Here is a 19,531-nt window from a genome sequence, read left to right on the forward strand (position 1 = left end):
AGCCATGGCGTTCCCTCCGGTGCTGGACGTGGGCACGTACTCCTTCATCCGCGAGGAGGACCAGTGCACCTTCCAGCACCGCTCCTTCCGTGCCAATGACTCGTTGGGCTTCATGCTGCTCCTTGCACTCATCCTCCTGGCCACCCAGCTTGTCTACCTCAAGCTCATCTTTTTCGTCCACGACCGCCGAAAGATGAAGCCGGTCCAGTTCGTGCCAGCCGTCAGCCAGAACTGGACCTTCCACGGCCCGGGGGCGAGCGGCCAGGCCGCGGCCAACTGGCTGGCTGGCTTCGGCCGGGGCCCCACGCCTCCGACCCTGCTGGGAATCCGGCAGAACAGCAATGCGGCGGGCCGCAGGCGTCTGCTGGTGCTGGACGAGTTTAAGACTGAAAAGCGGATAAGCAGGATGTTCTACATCATTACCTTCTTCTTCCTGAGCCTGTGGGGACCCTACCTGGTAGCCTGCTACTGGAGGGTGTTCGCCCGAGGCCCAGTGATCCCGGGAGGCTACCTGACAGCGGCCGTGTGGATGAGCTTCGCCCAAGCAGGAGTCAACCCCTTCATCTGCATCTTCTCCAACCGGGAGCTCCGGCGATGCTTCAGCACCACGCTCCTCTACTGCAGAAAATCCAGGTTACCGAGGGAACCCTACTGTGTTATATGAAGGTTCAGTGGCATTTTTCGTTTTTCCAATGTGGTTTTTGTTTGGATGCCCTGGTTGATCAGGGATGTGTTCAATTGTACAGCTCTCTCCTCCTCCTCCTCCTTCTCCTCTTCCTCTCGCTCCCTTTTCGAGGCCTGTAGTTGAACCGTCTGAATGGAATAAGATGATGAACGGACAGAGGACACGTCTCACGTTTATGTTCTAGTAAACAACCAATGCGAAAGGCCATTTGAAACCCAATACGCAAAAAAAAAAAAGAAAAATTGAAAAAAAAAAATTGAAAAAAAAAATTGGAAAAAAAAATTGAAAGAAAAGAAAAAATGGATACATCAAGAAGGGACTGACCTTTGCTTTGGATATCTACAAGACTCTGGAAAGGGTGTAAAAGAAATCAAACTGTTAAGGAATCACTGGAATTTGTGTCTAAAAAGTTGCACTAACGAGAAGACCCGAAGATGCTTTTTTCGCTCAGTTGCATTGCAAGGATGTCTTGTTTTTCCCAAACTGAAATACGAATGCTTTAATCTGCAACAGACTTCTCTTTCACTGTAAGTAAACAAAACATGTGGGGTGACTAACTCTGTTGGAATACACCTTCACGAGAGGATAAATTGGTTTAAATGTAAGTGATATCTTTTTTCCTTTTAGGGTTGGGTTGGGGCGGGCTGGTGGGCGGGTCTTAAGGGGGCGGGTCCTGTCGTGTGGTTTTCGAATTGCAACTTAAATTATTTCCTGTAGTTTTATGATCCATATGGTATGTCTCTGTTGTCTGGCAATGTTATTTTCTTATCTCATTTTTCTAAGTCTAAAAACAAATGTTTGAATTTTAAAACGTTGCTCTTGAGAACCTTGTACTTAAACTGACAGTGGAGAACCAGTTAAGCTAAGTTCAGTGTGGCATTTCCATGTACCCGAACACGCAAATATTGTTACAGATACCACTCCAGCTGTTCTTGCCTTAATGGTTCTGGTGTTTTGTTCATGTTTTCATTTGCAAGGTGAGGGTTGTTTTCTAAATCGGCTCCTCTAAAATGTCTCCTCGAGGCATATTGGGAGGCTTTTCACATCAGGGTGAAGTGCATTTTGATTTGAAAAACACTATTCACCACCATCACAGGCACAGACTGTGCACCGACAGCCCATTTCTTACCCTGTAACGTTTGCTACACCCCACCGAGTGCGCAGAGCACAGGGAGCATGTGTGCGTGAGTGTGCGCGTGTGTGCGTGCTAGGCGAACAGCTGTCATGTCAAGACCAGAGCCTTAGTCTGAAATCTTGCACAATTTGTAAAAAATGTAATAGGAAAAACAAAAAACATTGTATTTAAGGCACAGAGTCTTGTTTCTACTTTCCCAACATTTGCTCTCTACTAATTGTTTTGATTAACTTACTTTTTCTCTTGTGGCCATTTTAATATTTATTCTGTATTCTTTTTGTATATTATAGGTAGATAGTGTGTAAGTTTGTGAGTCTTTCATTTTGAAGTCCCGAATGTGAGTACTGTTTAAGTTAGGACTGCAATTGCTGAAAGTTAACTGTGTAATCTGTTGCTTACATTTTTGAAAATAAAATTTTACATTTTGCAAAACCTGTTCTTGCGATTTACTCCCAGAAAAAGCACCGGCCTGGTCCCACGCTTGGTTTAGCAGGCCCAAAGCAAAATGAAAGCTCAATTAGCGGGGAAAACATGTATAAATATTGACCGAGGCAGGCTAACAAGCTTATCTTTGCTATTAATGATCGCTTCGCATTCAACTGTCATGATTAGTCTCTCGCTAATATGTTTCTGTGGCCTGTTTGTGTTCCTGTTTAATTACTGTAAAAATGTCCTCCTGTCTCCTCTCTGATATTACGAGGCTCGCTTTAGCCATTAAGCGCTTTTTGCTTTGTCACTTTACCTCTTCATCTTCTCCGTTTCATTTCTGGCTAATTTCAGACTGTGTGGAGTTTGTTTGGATGCCGCTTTTCCCTTGTGAGCGCTGTTGAAAGTGATGAATTATCTCTGCATTCTGCAATACAATACAACGGCAGAGTTTTTCCTCTGTTAAATGTTACGTTTCCAATGCGTATTTTGAACTGACCTGAAAAATGCTTCAAGTAGGCATCCATTTGCAGCAAAAGCGCCCACTGTTATAATGTGAGGAGTGTCATTAATATCGCTGAGAAGTTCTTCGTTTAACTGCAGCCTTCGTCAAAATCCATTTAGGTTTTGTAGGCGACCAGGGATGCTTTCATTTGAGTCCATTAGCCCTTAAGTAATAGGATGCTGGTTAGAATAGATCCTGCCAAATATTTCAACAGCCTCATTTTAAAGCCTCGGATTATATGTAAACACCCATAGAAATTTTGACATATGTGGGACACTGCATATCTAAATTAGTAATGGAGCAAGACCTGGTGCATTTAGCAGTGGTTTCCTCTGTAAAGGTCAACAGTGTCTCATGACCTTATGTCAAAATTAATCAAAAGTGTCAAGTAAGATCAAAGAATTAGGACTCATTTGGGGCTTTTCCTGTCTCTGTGATTCATGTCTTTGAGATTAAAGTCATGCCTCTACTTAATGTATTTTGATTATGCCAGTTAAATTACACAATTTCCAATGGGTTTGACATTAATATACAACATATGTTCTTTCCTGTTCACATTTTGTTGCATTTGTGCATAGAAAACCCTTTGCTCGCTAATAATCTCAATGAATGTGGATTCTTTAAACCGACTTTTCAGAGAAGATATGGGAGAGCCATCATCATTTCTATTCATTGATTATTTTTACTTAGAGGTGCACTAAGTACTTTTGTTTATGTCTTGCTGACCATGCAACAGTCCAAAAGTCACCAAAATTCAGTTAACAATACCATTGTAGAAATATGTTATTCACAGGCACATTTGTTAATTGAATGTCGATGGTTTCATGCTCTTGGCAGCCGATAATTCATCTCACATTGTGGTTGACACAAACCATATTTATCCTTGTTATAAACGAACCCTATAGCTTGGGTTGTATTTTCTTTTACCTTAATTCTGCAACCAAAAGTGTTCAATATTGAGGAAATGGAGGGTATAGAGGTACAAATAATAGTATTCAACAGGTCATGTGATGTCAACATGGCAACCACCTTATGTAGAATAAAACAACTTTTTCTAGCCCACTGATATTACTTATTTGAGCTTACATCATTTTAATCATGTTTTTAAAACATGTTCATTCACTATCCATTTTTGTTAAATATTAAACCTAAAAAAGTAGGAAAAACTATTGAGTGCATATTTGAACATTACTCAAGGGTACACAATGTGATAAGGGGCTTTCGCACCGGAGGAAACTTTTCATAGTTGAAGTATCTGGATTTTGCCGTGAAAATTTTAATTCTAGGAACTCCTTTTGGGGGAACTAAAGCTCCTACTTCAGAGTATGTTCTAAACTAGCACTATACACTATACACAAAAAATGCTGGGTTAAAAACAACCCAAGTTGGGTTGAAAATGGACAAACCCAGCGATTGGGTTGTTTTAACCCAGTGGTTGGGTTAAATGTTTGCCCAACCTGCTGGGTAGTTTTATTTAAACCAACTATTGTTTAAAAATTGCTATATGGCTAGCTTAAAATGAACCCAAAATAGTTGGGAAATTAAAAACCAGATGCAATTAGGGGCAACAATAATAGACAAAAGGTGAATGTTTATTAATAAGCTTTAATATTTTATTAATATAAATGTAATAGTTTATTAATATAAATTTATTAATAAGCAATTTAATAAATGTTTATTGTTTAATAATTATTCATTGAACATTAATAAATGTTCATTTCCAACATACTTTGGGTTAATTTTAATTAAGCAATACAGTAATTTTTAAACAATAGTTGAGTTAAATAAAACTACCCAGCAGGTTGGGCAAACATTTAACCCTACCGCTGGGTTAAAACAACCCAATTGCTGGGTTTGTCCATTTTCAACCCAACTTGGGTTGTTTTTAACCCAGCATTTTTTAGAGTGTAGGAACTATCAGTGACATAAGTGTACTATGATTGGTCAAACGCATGTCAGACGCAGGCACCCGGCATTTTTAAAAAGCTGTGTAAACAAATGTACTTCACAAACATGGAAAACAGCGATAACGGCATTTACCTGTTGTCTGCGGGATTGTGTTCTTTTCTCCGCCTCAATGATATGTAATACTGAAAGTTGTCATAGGAAATTTCGTCTCTTGGCCCTACCCTTTGCTCTTTCAGTCGCGTAAATTATGCGTTTACATTCCATCTCTGTTATCACAAAACCCACGACACACAACAAACACAGCTCTGATCACGGCATCCTCCATCCACCGCTTTTTAACGTTTGTAAATGCCACACTTAAAGAAGCTGCTGTCGGCCGATTCAGAGTTCCTATTCCCGGTGCGAATGCAACCAGGAACATGGCCCGGGGGAGAAATTAGCACTCGGGGAACTATCCTAGTGGCTAGTTCCTGTAACTGAGTTCCTAGAACTATTCGGCGCGAAAACCCCTATACTGAGTTTGCAATTGAATTGCAATTTATTAGCCATCCATATTTTTTTTATCAGATTTACTTTCTTAAAACATGTTTCTGGTCTTATTTTGTACAATTTATAGGTGTACATAAAAACCTTTTATCATAACCTTTTATCAAAGTATGGTAACCTCCACCCTGGTGTAACAAAACCCTCTTACTTTTTCAACCTACTATTATATTATGTGACACAATCCAATCGATTTTTTCTCACCGAATATCCTGTTTCTCTCAGAATTATATGGAGCCCCTAAAAGGACATGGTAAAACTTTTGCACTCTGCCGAGAAACTTTGCATTCACAAAGGTTTTGCGAGTGAACGCAATGTTTTTCTGGGGAACGCAAAACATTTGTGAGAGAACGCAAAAGCATTGACTCATTTTTTTTCCACCACCATGTCCCTTCAGAGGCTCAGAAATATGTAACATTACAAAAGTAAAATGGGTTGCGTATACTATTGCCGTCGACTTTTATGTTTATTTGTAGGAATGCAATAAAGCATTGCAAGATGAGAATCCTGAAAGACAATTTCACAATTTGTTCTCTGCCAAGGACATGTACATCTTCAGTGGATGACATTTTTGCAGCCTTCAATGTAACAAGAGCAGAATAAATGCCAATTACCGTCTTTGACAAAGGCTTCTATGCTTGTTCTGTTGCTGCCTTTAGCGTGCAATAAACCTCAAATAGACTTGTGAGAGTCAAAGCAGTCCATAACATGGTTGACCAGCCTGGCCGCTTTAATGCATGCAGAGGGCAAAGGCCCCTCCTGTAGCATGCTGATGTACTATGATGGCTTTATGCATGTACGTTCCGTCAGTTCATTACTTGACGTGTTTGAGGCAGGTGGAGCGGAGTGGATGGGGAAGGGGCGATGGGGGAACTTCATTACCACACTGTTAGCTTGAGCTGTAAAGCACGATTGGGGCCACAAGGTCCCTGCTTCTCTCAGCATCCCTGGTGAAATATCACAGAGTCGGCTAACAGTTATCAATGTTTCAGGAGACGCCTGGTGCTGTCGAGGCAGAGCCGGAACAGCGGGGTTTGTTCTAGCTTTCGATAGGGCACAGAACTCCTCTAATGTAGCTCTTGCGGATCGATACCTAAAGTGAACAATAATGGATAAGTCATTGTGTTCGTTGTTGAATTTGTGCCCTACAAATAAAATTGGCTCAATGCTAACTACAGCAGAGGGCTTCGGCATTGTCGCTTCAAGCAATCCACTTTCTGTGGCATTACAACTCAAATATTAGCATTAATATTTGCCAGCGCAGAGTTAAAGCAGAACTGAACTGTGTTTTCTCCCGATGATCTTTTGCTATTCTGTTTGCACAACACACTTCACCTTTAACAAAAATCATAACATGTTTAGCTGGGTTTCTACTCAAAAACAGCTGCATCACAAACAAATCTGTTTGTTGACAAGCTGTCTGAAAAAAAAAAAAGCCTGTCTTCTTTAGTCTGAAGATGTCTGGATGGGTTTGAATGCCCTTTATCTGGAAGAAAAAAAATGCATGGCGGAGTGCAAGATGGAGGTGCTTGAATGAAAGGCCAATAAAAATCAAGATGATGATGGCCGTTCCCTTGGGACCTGCTGCGTTGTTGTATTTATCATCATTCTCATTCCTGTAACAGCCCACTGGGGCCTTTTGAATACAAATGATCAGGTAGACCGGACCAGAAGTATGTGTGTAAAACTAGATCCTTGTCTCAAAAAGTCTACTTAGTTTTATCAGCCTGTGTGCTGCTGGCTTTGTAAAAAATATCCCTGCTTTAAATAATAACTGATTAAATAGCAGGATATTAATAGCAGAAGCTCCAAAGGCCGCCTGCAGCTTATTTAAAGGGATAGTTCATAGAACTAATGAAAATCTGTCATTATTTATTATCACTCTCATGTTGGAATGTTTTCTGTGAAACAAACAAGGAGAAAAGTATCAAAAATAGTGACGACAGTAGGTGGCGACAAGTTATAAACCGCACCCGAAATCGCATACTTAGCAGGTTAATTAAAATGACTATGAATGTGGGTAGTATGAATTAAATTCAGATGTACTACAATTGCCATTTTACTATCATGTGACCTACCAGCATCAGTTGCATCACTTCACTGCTATTAATAAATCCTCTCCCGTGGCCTCATGGGATAGTAAAGCCTCAAATGAGAACTCCAGAATCTCTGCAGAAGTAGTATAGGTCATCAATACTGTTTTTTGAATACTATGTACTCGTACTACTCTTTTGGTGTAATGTTTTTCACATACTATATAGTAGGGAAGTATTCAATTTCAGATGCAGTATCTGTCTTTATGTGTGAGTCATTGATTCATTTAATTAATCAACTTGTTCAAAACATGGATTCATTTACAAACAAAACAACTGTCATAATCAGTGACATATTGAATCATTCACTCGACCGATTTGTTAAAAAACACTGATTTATTCGTGAACAAAACAAGTGACACATGAGTCATTAATTGAATCAGTTATCCAACTGATTCATTCCAAAACACAGATTTACTATGGAACAAAACATGATTGTGTGTTGCTCAGAGATGCACATTGCCCATTTAAATTAACAAGCACTTTCCATTCTGTGTACATATTAAAAAAAACAGTACATCAAACATATTTTACTTGTGTGTTACACAAAAAAATAACTGCACACAAATTTGGAAGGACAAGAGAATAAATAATGACAGCACGTTGACTTGTAGCTCTTTAAATACAATTCTTTGTCTCTTCTCCTCTGAATGAAGGATCGAAATATAGTTTCATTACACCATCCCAGAGGAATTCAGACATTGTCAGATCACCAGTGCCACACTCAGTAATGGATGACATGACGCCGGCTGCTTATTTTCTCACATCACTTTGACAGAGGACATTCATTCATTCTCTATCATTTCCTTCATGTTGGTGCAGCATAAACAGCGATTATCGGCTAGAGATCAAAGATCTTTCTTATAGCTGCGTGGAAACCTTGATTAAAATCTAAATGTTTGCTTATTCAACTACTGACACGTCCCCTCAAAACCCCCTTAGGGTGACTAGTAACAGAATGAACACACGGCTCGAAATGCCTCTCTTACTGTAGGTCTCTGAGAGTGCTTATGGCACTACGTGTTATTTAATAAAACATAAGTCAGTTAATTTCAAAGACAAATCGTTATGATAAATGAGAAGATTGTTAGATTGTTATGATTGAATGTTCTTCACTATGCAAATTATTTGGTTACATTTTATTTCAATGGTCCAATATTGACATTCTATTAAAGGGTTAGTTCACCCAAAAATGAAAATTCTGTCATTTATTACTCACCCTCATGCCGTTCCACACCCGTAAGACCTTCGTTAATCTTCAGAACACAAATGAAGATATTTTAGTTGAAATCCGATAGCTCCGTGAGGCCTCCATAGGGAGCAATGGACACTTCCTCTCTCAAGATCCATAAAGGTACTAAAAACATATTTAAATCGGTTCATGTGAGTACAGTGGTTCAATATTAATATTATAAAGCGACGAGAATATTTTTGGAGCGCCAAAAAAAAACAAAATAACGACTTATTTAGTGATGGCCGATTTCCAAACACTGCTTCATGAAGCATCGGAGCATTATGAATCAGTGTGTCGAATCATGATTCAGATGCGTATCAAACCGCCATCGGCTGAAATCATGTGACTTTGGCGCTCCGAACAGCAGATTCGATACACCGATTCATTTGTGCTCCGATGCTTCCTGAAGCAGTGTTTTGAAATCGGCCATCACTAAATAAGTTGTTATTTTGTTTTTTTTGGCACTCCAAAAATATTCTCGTCGCTTTATAATATTAATATTGAACCACTGTACTCACATGAACCGACTTAAATATGTTTTTAGTACCTTTATGGATCTTGAGAGAGGAAGTGTCCATTGATCCCTATGGAGGCCTCACTGAGCCATCGGATTTCAACTAAAATATCTTAATTTGTGTTCTGAAGATTAACGAAGGTCTTACGGGTGTGGAACGGCATGAGGGTGAGTAATAAATGACAAAATTTTCATTTTTGGGTGAACTAACCCTTTAACTATAAGTAACTTTGCAACTACATGTCAACTAACTCTCATTAGAGTATTAGACTGTAGTAGACTGTTATTTTAGGGTTAGTAGAATAAGTTGACATGTAGTTGCAAAGTTACTTATAGTCAGTAGAATGTCTGTTGGGGGAGCATCAAATAAAGTGTTAGCAGACATTAAGCAGACACTCTAATGACTGATAGTTGACATGTAGTTACTAGTTGTAGAATGTCTAAAGTGGACCATTCTAAATTGTATGTGCATTACAGCAGTTTACCAACGTTAGATCAATGTTTCTCAACTGGTTTTGCTTCAGGACCCAGATTTTACAATGTACTTCAAGTGGCGAGTACCAAAATTGAATTTCGATGGTCTCATGCTCTTGGCAGCCAATAATTCATCTCACATTGTGGTTGACACAACCCATATTTATCCTTGTTATAAGCAAACCCTATAGCTTGGGTTGTAATTTCTTTTACCTAATGCATTTTTATTCAGTGTTTTTGATGATGAAGATATGTCACACAACCATGTCGACATCTGGCTAATTTTGTGAGCTTCTACCAAGTGACTCTGTCAAAATACCGCAAAATTAGAAGAGTTTTCACCTCTCTTTATTATCTATATTAAATATGTGCATACATTCTAAAAATGTTGAGTTGTTTCCACCTATGTTTGGGTCAAATATGGACAAACCCAATGGTTGGGTTTGTCCATGTTTGAACCAAACATGGGTAAAACCAATCCAGCATTTTTTAGAGTGAATATATCATTTATTTTCCTCTTTTCTACAACCAGAACAGACTCATTTTTGTGTTTCAGCTGCCCAGTCGAGCACCAGTGGTTTAGAGCATCTAAGCATGAATGAGGATTCCTACAGCGAATGTGTTAAATGTTTATCTTTGTCATCTCATTTCCAGCCCCATGTAGTTGTACAACAAGCTGATGTGTTTGAAATGCGAGGACAGGATGTCATTTGCATATCATCTCTTTCAGTTACAGTTACAGAAAGCGTCAATGTAAATGGGACATTCAGTACAGACCAAAAGAAAAAAAATTCTTATTTTATCATTTAATTTAAATTACATAACTTATTTATTTGATATTAACCATTGAACTATTAAAACTAACATTTCTGAACCAAAATAGCTCTATATAGCTCTACACACTTGCTTCATTTAGTATAGGAGTACTCATGAATATGCAAATTAGTCCCTGTCTCCACTCAATCGCACCAGCTCAGACCTGCTGATCCACTCGGTCAACTGTAGTAAATGCTACACAATGGCAAGTGGAAATATTGGCTTAATTCAGCCATATATGTTTGAACCTGAAACTGATTCAGAAGAAGAAGAGGAAAAGCAAATTATACAGGGTCGATGTATCAGAATGGTAATGCGTTTTATGTAGCGCTCTCTACAATGTTGGACACATAATGGTAATTGATATGATTAGCCTTTGGCTTGACTGTATTATCAAACAGCTAGTAATGTGTTGCTAATGTTACAAAAACCATGTTCCTGTTCACCATTTCAGAGTCAGACAGCTGCCTTCTGAAAATCATCATCCTTTGAAATGCTTTGAACATCATAGAAAGTCAGTGAAGAAAAGCCCCGCCCACACGTTGACAGGATTGGTTACAATACATTGGTACACAATACAATTGGTTACCTACATGAATGTGACGGTAGGAAACGGGCCATGTTTTTGAGACTGTCTTTGGTATACTGCAGTCTTAAGGAGAAAATACTCTGTAATAGTGTTAACTCATGAATTTGCACACGGTTTGTCTTAAAGCATTTAAAAAACACCTCATAAACATTTAAACAACATTAACTCTTTCCCCGCCACTGACGGAATTTTCTTCGACCCAGGATGAGCTACAGTATAGGACTGTGCAAGCTCTGGAGGTGTTGATGGACTCGATCTACTCTGTCTATGTTTTGATCATTGTTCTGAATCTGATTTGGACATAGTCTTTGACAAAAAAAAAAAGTTAAATTACGAGAACAAATTCGTTAAATTATGAGAAAAATGTCGTTAAATTCTCATAATTTAACAACTTTTTTCTCGTAATTTAATGACTTTATTCTCAACATTTTATCTCGACTTTTTTCTTGAAATTTAACGAGTTTTTTCTCGTAATTTAATGACTTTATTCTCAACATTTTATCTCAACTTTTTCCTTGAAATTTAACGAGTTTTTTCTCGTAATTTAACGAGTTTATTCTCAACATTTTATCTCGACTTTTTTCTTGAAATTTAACGAGTTTTTTCTCGTAATTTAAAGAGTTTATTCTCAACATTTTATCTCGACTTTTTTCTTGAAATTTAACGAGTTTTTTCTCGTAATTTAATGACTTTATTCTCAACATTTTATCTCGACTTTTTCCTTGAAATTTAATGAGTTTTTTCTCGTAATTTAACGAGTTTATTCTCAACATTTTATCTCGACTTTTTTCTTGAAATTTAACGAGTTTTTTCTCGTAATTTAATGAGTTTATTCTCAACATTTTATCTCGACTTTTTCCTTGAAATTTAACGAGTTTTTTCTCGTAATTTAACGAGTTTATTCTCAACATTTTATCTCGACTTTTGTCTTAAAATTTAACGAGTTTTTTCTCGTAATTTAACGAGTTTATTCTCAACATTTTATCTCGACTTTTTTCTTGAAATTTAACGAGTTTTTTCTCGTAATTTAATGACTTTATTCTCAACATTTTATCTCGACTTTTTCCTTGAAATTTAACGAGTTTTTTCTCGTAATTTAACGAGTTTATTCTCAACATTTTATCTCGACTTTTTTCTTGAAATTTAACGAGTTTTTTCTCGTAATTTAACGAGTTTATTCTCAACATTTTATCTCGACTTTTTTCTTGAAATTTAACGAGTTTTTTCTCGTAATTTAACGATTTTATTCTCAACATTTTATCTCGACTTTTTCCTTGAAATTTAACGAGTTTTTTCTCGTAATTTAACGAGTTTATTCTCAACATTTTATCTCGACTTTTGTCTTGAAATTTAACGAGTTTATTCTCAACATTTTATCTCGACTTTTTCCTTGAAATTTAACGAGTTTTTTCTCGTAATTTAACGAGTTTATTCTCAACATTTTATCTCGACTTTTTTCTTGAAATTTTACGAGTTTTTTCTTGAAATTTAACAACTTTAATCTCGAGATGGTTTTATTTTTTTATTATTGCTTGGCCCTAATCCTCTTCCGTAATGTTCAGATATTCATACAACAAAATATTCTGGGGGGCATGAAAGTCTTGTGAAAATTATTTTTTTTTTAAATGCTGGCGCTGGTTGGCAACATAAAAAAAACCACTGGTGGGGAAAGAGTTAAAATTTTCATTTTAACCACAGGGGGTATTTAATTAATTTTGGGCTTTTTTTTTTTTTTTTTTTTTTGGAAATTAGCACTGAAATACTGTGGCTAAAGTAACTGTTTGGTGAATTAAAATGCGCAAGGTGATGACTGTCTTGTAATGTGTGCTTGGCCTTAAAGGGTTAGTTCACCCAAAAATTAAATTCCTGTCATTATTTACTCACCCTCATGTCGTTCCACACCCGTAAGACCTTCGTTCATTGAAAACAAAAAAATAGGGACTTTATTCAACAATTTTTCCTCTTTTCTGTCAGTCAGTTACACAGTTGTTGCAGTGCTGCGTTTCCATGTTTAAGTCCGAAAGCCGGCTCATTAATGGCCCGCTCCTGCGTTTGCATCACACACATGCCTTGTGCTGCTCACGTGAACAGGCATCGGCCAATACTGAGCCGCCGTTCGGACATAGAACCTGGAAGCGTTGCAACGAAAACAGCATAGCAGAATGACAGGGGAGAGACGAATTTGTTGAATGAAGCCATTATTTTTGTTTTGTTTTTGCGCACAAAAAGTATTCTCGTCGCTTCATAACAATAAGGTTGAACCACTGCAGTCATGTTGACTGTTTTAACAATGTTTTTACTACTCTTCTGGAAATTGAATGTGGTAATTTTGTTACTGTCAATGAAGGATAAAAACCTTAAAAATCTTAATTTGTGTTCAGAAGATGAACAAAGGTTTTACGGGTGTGGAACGACATGAGGGTGAGTAATAAATGACAGAAATTTCATTTTTGGGTGAATTAACCCTTTAAAGAAGCCTTTAAATGCATAGTCAGATTTGTTTGTGGCAAGACACAAGGGTGTAAAAGCTATTTTGATCATGATGGATTGAGGGAACATGTGTTGAGTGGCTTTAATGGGACACTGCTGGGATTATATAATCCAAAATATGGATTACTTACCATCTCTCATTCTCAAGGAAAGAGCTCTATGGATCTTACTAGATCACACTAATCCTGAAGCAGGACTCAATCTCCATCAGCACACACGCCATCATCAACATACAAAGTGAGGATATCCCGGTACCTTTGGACCCAACTGGGGGTTTGCATGGTGATTCTGACCAAGTAGATTATAATCTGAGCTGCGAAACGCATGGACCGGCGCCTGGCAGATGGGAGTGAAGTGGAAAGCAGAATTGAAGAGGAATATTAAGGTCATGAGAAAACCGAATGGGAAGCTTTGATTGTGGGCAAACCAGCAGCTTTTCTCTAAGTACCACATGCTGGCCTTGGTTGGTTTTGCCAGCAATGGATAAAACAAGATAAAACAGGCCACCACAAACATTTCCCCTTTGTTTTCTAAAATATTTAAAAGCCACTCAGAGGAATTTTTTTTCCAGGAATAAATTTTAGCTTTAAAATAGCTGATTTTTTTTTATAGCATCTGTATATAGTGAATAGTCAATAATATGAGTTACACATCTGTGTGTGTGTACATTTTTACTATTTTCTGGTGTGTATTTGCCATGTTTACTGCCCTACATCAAATAATGTCTGAGGAATCTCATTAATGAGTCATAATGTTCAGTCTTTTTAAATATTTGAAGTGTTGTAATTTCAAATTAAAATTTTCAAGTTTAATGCACCATACTATTCCACACAGTACTTGTATTTTCTACAGAATACAGCTTATACTGTATAGTTTATGGTGTTTTTTGTGCTCTGTGTAATGCTTTAAAAATGTTATTTATATTGTTGCTTTTTAATTTGTCTTTTAAAATGCATTTATAATCATTTTAATGACTTGTTTTTACTTTGTAATTATTATTTAATCATTTCTTTCTATTATGTATTGTAACAGAGCAAAAACGTTTTGTGTATGTGTACAGACATAATTCCCTTCATGGATTATTTATTTCAAATTCAATTTCAATATACTGCAAAGTTTGCTATTTTTTCTTATGCATGGAATACCCAAAAGATTTTTAAAATAGGTCTTATTTCCTTAAATGCCACTTACTTCATAAATAGTAACATAGCATTGTTGCATAAAATGATTTGTTCCACATACTTTAAAAAAGGCATCATGCACAAAACATAACCTCTGAGATGTCCAACGTTAAAGGGTTAGTTCACCCAAAAATGAAAATTCTGTCATTTATTACTTACCCTCAAGCCGTTCCACATCTGTAAAACCTTCGTTAATCTTTGGAACACAAATTAAGATATTTTAGTTGAAATCCGATGGCTCCTTGAGGCCTCCATAGGGAGCAATGACACTTCCTCTCAAGATCCATAAAGTTACTAAAAACATATTTAAATCAGTTCATGTGAGTACAGTGGTTCAATATTAATATTATAAAGTGACGAGAATATTTTTCGAGCGCCAAAAACACCCAAAATAACGACTTATTTAGTGATGGCCGATTTCAAAACACTGCTTCATGAAGCATCAGAGCACAAATGAATCAGTGTATCGAATCATGATTCAGATCGCGTGTCAAACTGCCAGCGGCTGAAATCACGTGACTTTGGCGCTCCGAACAGCAGATTCGACACGCTGATTCATCTGTGCTCTGATGCTTCCTGCAAGCAGTGTTTTGAAATCGGCCATCACTAAATAAGTCGTTTTTTTGTTTTTTTTTGGCGCTCCAAAAATATTCTCGTCACTTTATAATATTAATATTGAACCACTGTACTCACATGAACCGATTTAAATATGTTTTTAGTACCTTTATGGATCTTGAGAGTGGAAATGTCATTGCTCCCTATGGAGGCCTCACGGAGCCATCGGATTTCAACTAAAATATCTTAATTTGTGTTCCGAAGATTAACGAAGGTCTTACGGATGTGGAACGACATGAGGGTGAGTAATAAATGACAGAATTTTCATTTATCAACTAATGGTGTGAGTCTGGGGTGGGGCTGCTCGTTTGACTGGCCAATGGGAGAGGGGGGCGGGGTATAAGGGGCACTAGCACTGCACGTAAACACTATTAATGAAGACTAATTTATTCGTCATCGTCTCACTCAGATTATAAAAAGTGTCTCAAGAAGAGCTGTTCTCGCTGCATGAGAAACTAGATCAGCGATGCAGGCATTCCTCTGCTGACACATATTAACCAATTATCACTGCGTCACCTTATAAACCTCACCATAATTAGAGCGCTACCCTTTTGTCATCCCAAGTGATTGTGTTTTGGAGCTCTTATTGGTCTGATTGTGTTTGTCATCCACACTGATGATGTGGAGAGCTCTTGGTTTTTGAAGCCATATTATGTGTGTGTGTGTGTGTGTGTGTGTGTGTGTGTGGATGGTTTCCATGGCAACCAACTCAGCTGTGTGAATAATGCAGCACTATAGAGTTGTATAAGAGCCTCTCATGTTACTGTAAGCTGACAGTATTGTTTAAACGAGGAAAACATCTACTGTCCCTGATGTGTTATGGACAGTCTCTCTGGTGTACTGATCAAGGGCACAATGGTTCAGTGCAGGGTTTAAACCTACAACCTTGAAATTAATAGCTCAGACCATCTGAATTTGCAACTTACTACTTAGAAAAGTGCAACAGAAACACTTCCAAATTGGATATTAATGGGGAAATCCATAACATGAGATACATACTGTAACATGTTGGCAGTTAATAATAAATGTGAGCAAAAATTCAGTTTGAAAAATTCAAATGAGTAAAAGCCTCAGTGCTTGTATACACAGTGATACGAACAGTAATGATGGCATTGGTTTTATCATATCAATTCTAGCAGAAGAATAGAGAAATAAATGAAATGTGATGTTCGAAAAAGCATAATGGGACAATTTAAATGACAATAAAATCAGTTTAACAAACATTTGGAGAGACAGCCATGTGTAAAAAAAATTGGAAAATGATACACCTGCTTTCCTCATACACCTGCACAGCATTGAATAGGATCAGACTGCAAGGAGTGATTGCTAGGAGACTAGCTATTTTATCAAATAAACCTAAAAGTACTTAGATTTTGTGATCCTTCCTCGCAAACGTCAGGTATTAATGGAATGATCACAAAACAGAGATATCAAATATAAACATCCCAAATCTTAGCATTAGATGTCCGCATAAAACCAATTTTGGACTGCTGCATTTCCTTCTCAGTACAGCATAGCCTCAAGTGCCTTTTAGCTTTAATACAACAGCTACCACTTAAAAACAAGGACACGTTTTTCATTACAAAAACAAATTCATTACATTACATCCATCCAGTGGAGCATATAGTCCCTGACATGTACACAAAAGCATTTGAGAATGAACAGTGATACACATAATTATATAATTTATCAACCTATTATGCCCCTTTTTACAAGATGTAATATAACCCAGAATATGTCTGTAAAGTTTAAGCTCAAAATACCCCACAGATCACTCCATGTTGTAAATGCCCATTTTTGAGTGGAAGGAAAAACATGCATGTATCTTTAAATGCAAATGAGCTGCTGCTCCCCACCCTGCTTTCCAGAAGCGGAGCGTTTACAGGTTGTGCCTCGGATACTCTGCCAGAAACTAAAATATCTGATTATGATCTCTATCGCGGTCATGCTCACGTGACATTACAATGCGTTTTAAAGCCATATCAGTCTAAACTTCTGATATATGGTTTTCTGAGCGCACATATCCAAAGCGCGCGTACAGAAAGCTGGATGTCATCCTGTGAGTATTAAACTAAGTTCTCTTTCACATCTTATTGTGCTTAAACAGACAACATTATGTTGAAAACACACAAAGTTCACATAAACACAGTCGGTTATGTCTGTGAACGTAAACAGCAAGTAAAGAAATAGCATGTGTATATTAGATCTGTGTATTAAAGTGAAAGCATCATAATATACAATACCTACTGTAACGTATTCTATGTAATGTACGTAATACGTGAGGATGTAAGCGGTACGTAAGAAGTACAGGGATACACGTGAAGGGGCTAGATAAAACATGTGAGTTCAGTAACCACCTGGTGTCGTCTGATTTATTTAAGGTAAAAAAACTCAACAATACTTGGTGTCAGAAGTGGGATCTGAACCATGTATTGTTGTGTTTTTTACCTTATTTAAATCAGACGACACCAAGTGGTTACTGAACTCACGTTTTATCTAGCCCCTTCACGTGTATCCTCGTACTTCTTACGTACCGCTTACATCATCACGTGTTACGTACATTACATAGAATACATTACACCTACTGCTAAATATGCTGTTAAAGGGATAGTTCACCCAAAAATGAAAATTTGATGTTTATCTGCTTACCCCCAGAGCATCCAAGATGTAGGTGTCTTTGTTTCTTCACTAGAACACAAATGATGATTTTTAAGTCCAACCGTTGCCGTCTGTCAGTCAAATAATGCTAGTGGATGGGAACTTCTACAATAAGAGTAAATAAAACTTGCTTAGACAAGTCCAAATTAAACCCTGCGGCTCGTGACGATACATTGATGTCCTAAGACAAGAAACGATCGGTTTGTGCGAGAAACCGAACAGTATTTATATCATTTTTTACCTCTAATACACCACTATGTCCAACGGCATTCATCACTCGATTCGTTTGGTCTGATCGCGCTCTGACAGCGGCAGTGATGTCTCGCTCTCATTGAAGTATATGCGCGAGACATCACTGCCGCTGTCAGAGCGCGATCAGACCAAACGAATCGAGTGATGAATGCCGTTGGACATAGTGGTGTATTAGAGGTAAAAAATGATATAAATACTGTTCGGTTTCTCACACAAACCGATCATTTCGTGTCTTAAGACATCAATGTGCCGTCACGAGCCGCAGGGTTTAATTTGGATTTGTCAGTCGTGTTTTATTTACTCTTATAGTCCAAGTTCCCGCTGACTTGCGTTATACCACTGACAGACGGCAGCGGTTGCCGTTAAAAATCATCATTTGTGTTCTACTGAAGAAACAAAGACACCTACATCTTGGATGCGCTGGGGGTAAGCAGATAAACATCAAATTTTCTTTTTTGGGTGAACTATCCCTTAAATATGAATCAAACAACAAAAGAAAAACAGAAAATAATTCACTGAATAATTTTAGTAGCTTTAATAGGAATACGTTTACTTACCTGAATGTTGTTGTTAAATGCTCTGGCGAGGAGATAAACATGGCGGACTGTGGGCGGGGTCTATGCTAATAGGGCAGGGTCTGTCAGCAGTGGGCGGGGTTTAAGCAATGTGATGTCACAATGCTAGAATCTGCAAACGGCTTGTTCTGAGACACATGGACTTTTACCATTATAGGTTGGTTGTGTACACACATTGCCGACACACATTTATATTCAAACATAATATTTTGCATAATAGGTCCCCTTTAATATATAATAACTATTTTCCTTTTGGTTGATGCAACCAAGCTCTATTTTTTAAAACCCTCTTTTACATATCACTTTTTAATCTTTTTTTTTTTCTCATTGATATCCTGTTTCACTCATACAGTAAATCTGTCACATTATGAAGGTAAAATGGGTTGCAAATTAACTCTAAAATATATCCACTGCTTGAGTTCTTGTTGCTGTGATTTTATCCTTCTCGAGGTCCACAAATTATGATTTATTGATGTGTCAAATGCTTTGCCTTGCTTTACAAGCGTAGCCTTAGAAAACCTTGAGGGTTATAGAGGGTCAGACCCATCCATGAGAATTTTAAGAGCCGCAGCTGCCATTTCATCTATGCATTTACATCTGTGTAATTTACACAAACGCATTCATGCAAAGAGGAATCTCAGACGGGATTTTGCAGGGATTGTATCCGCATACAGAGCTACACCCATCTGCTTGTATATTTCCTGATTACAGACACCGTTAGCATCAGATAAACCTGAAAAGATTACCCAGAGTGAGGATAGTTCACTAAAGGTTCTGCACTTAAATAACCAGCGTCTCCTGCAGCGGGGGCGGTTTGCATAATCAGTGTCGACACAAT

At 37.7% G+C, this 19,531-nt stretch overlaps 1 protein-coding gene across 1 annotated transcript in view; it reads left to right on the plus strand.

The window, feature by feature from the left end:
• gpr85 (G protein-coupled receptor 85) overlaps window positions 1–2,252 on the plus strand; it is a 4,330-nt gene extending 2,078 nt beyond the window's left edge. The window contains exon 2 of the mRNA XM_048156990.1: window positions 1–2,252. This exon is cut by the window's left edge and continues 629 nt beyond it. Within this exon, the coding sequence (XP_048012947.1) occupies window positions 1–664 (664 nt within the window). The 3' untranslated portion in view covers window positions 665–2,252.
• The last annotated feature ends 17,279 nt before the right edge of the window (window positions 2,253–19,531 follow it).

The sequence above is a fragment of the Megalobrama amblycephala genome, linkage group LG14 (genome assembly GCF_018812025.1).
Source record: "Megalobrama amblycephala isolate DHTTF-2021 linkage group LG14, ASM1881202v1, whole genome shotgun sequence".
Classification (NCBI taxonomy): Eukaryota; Metazoa; Chordata; class Actinopteri; order Cypriniformes; family Xenocyprididae; genus Megalobrama; species Megalobrama amblycephala.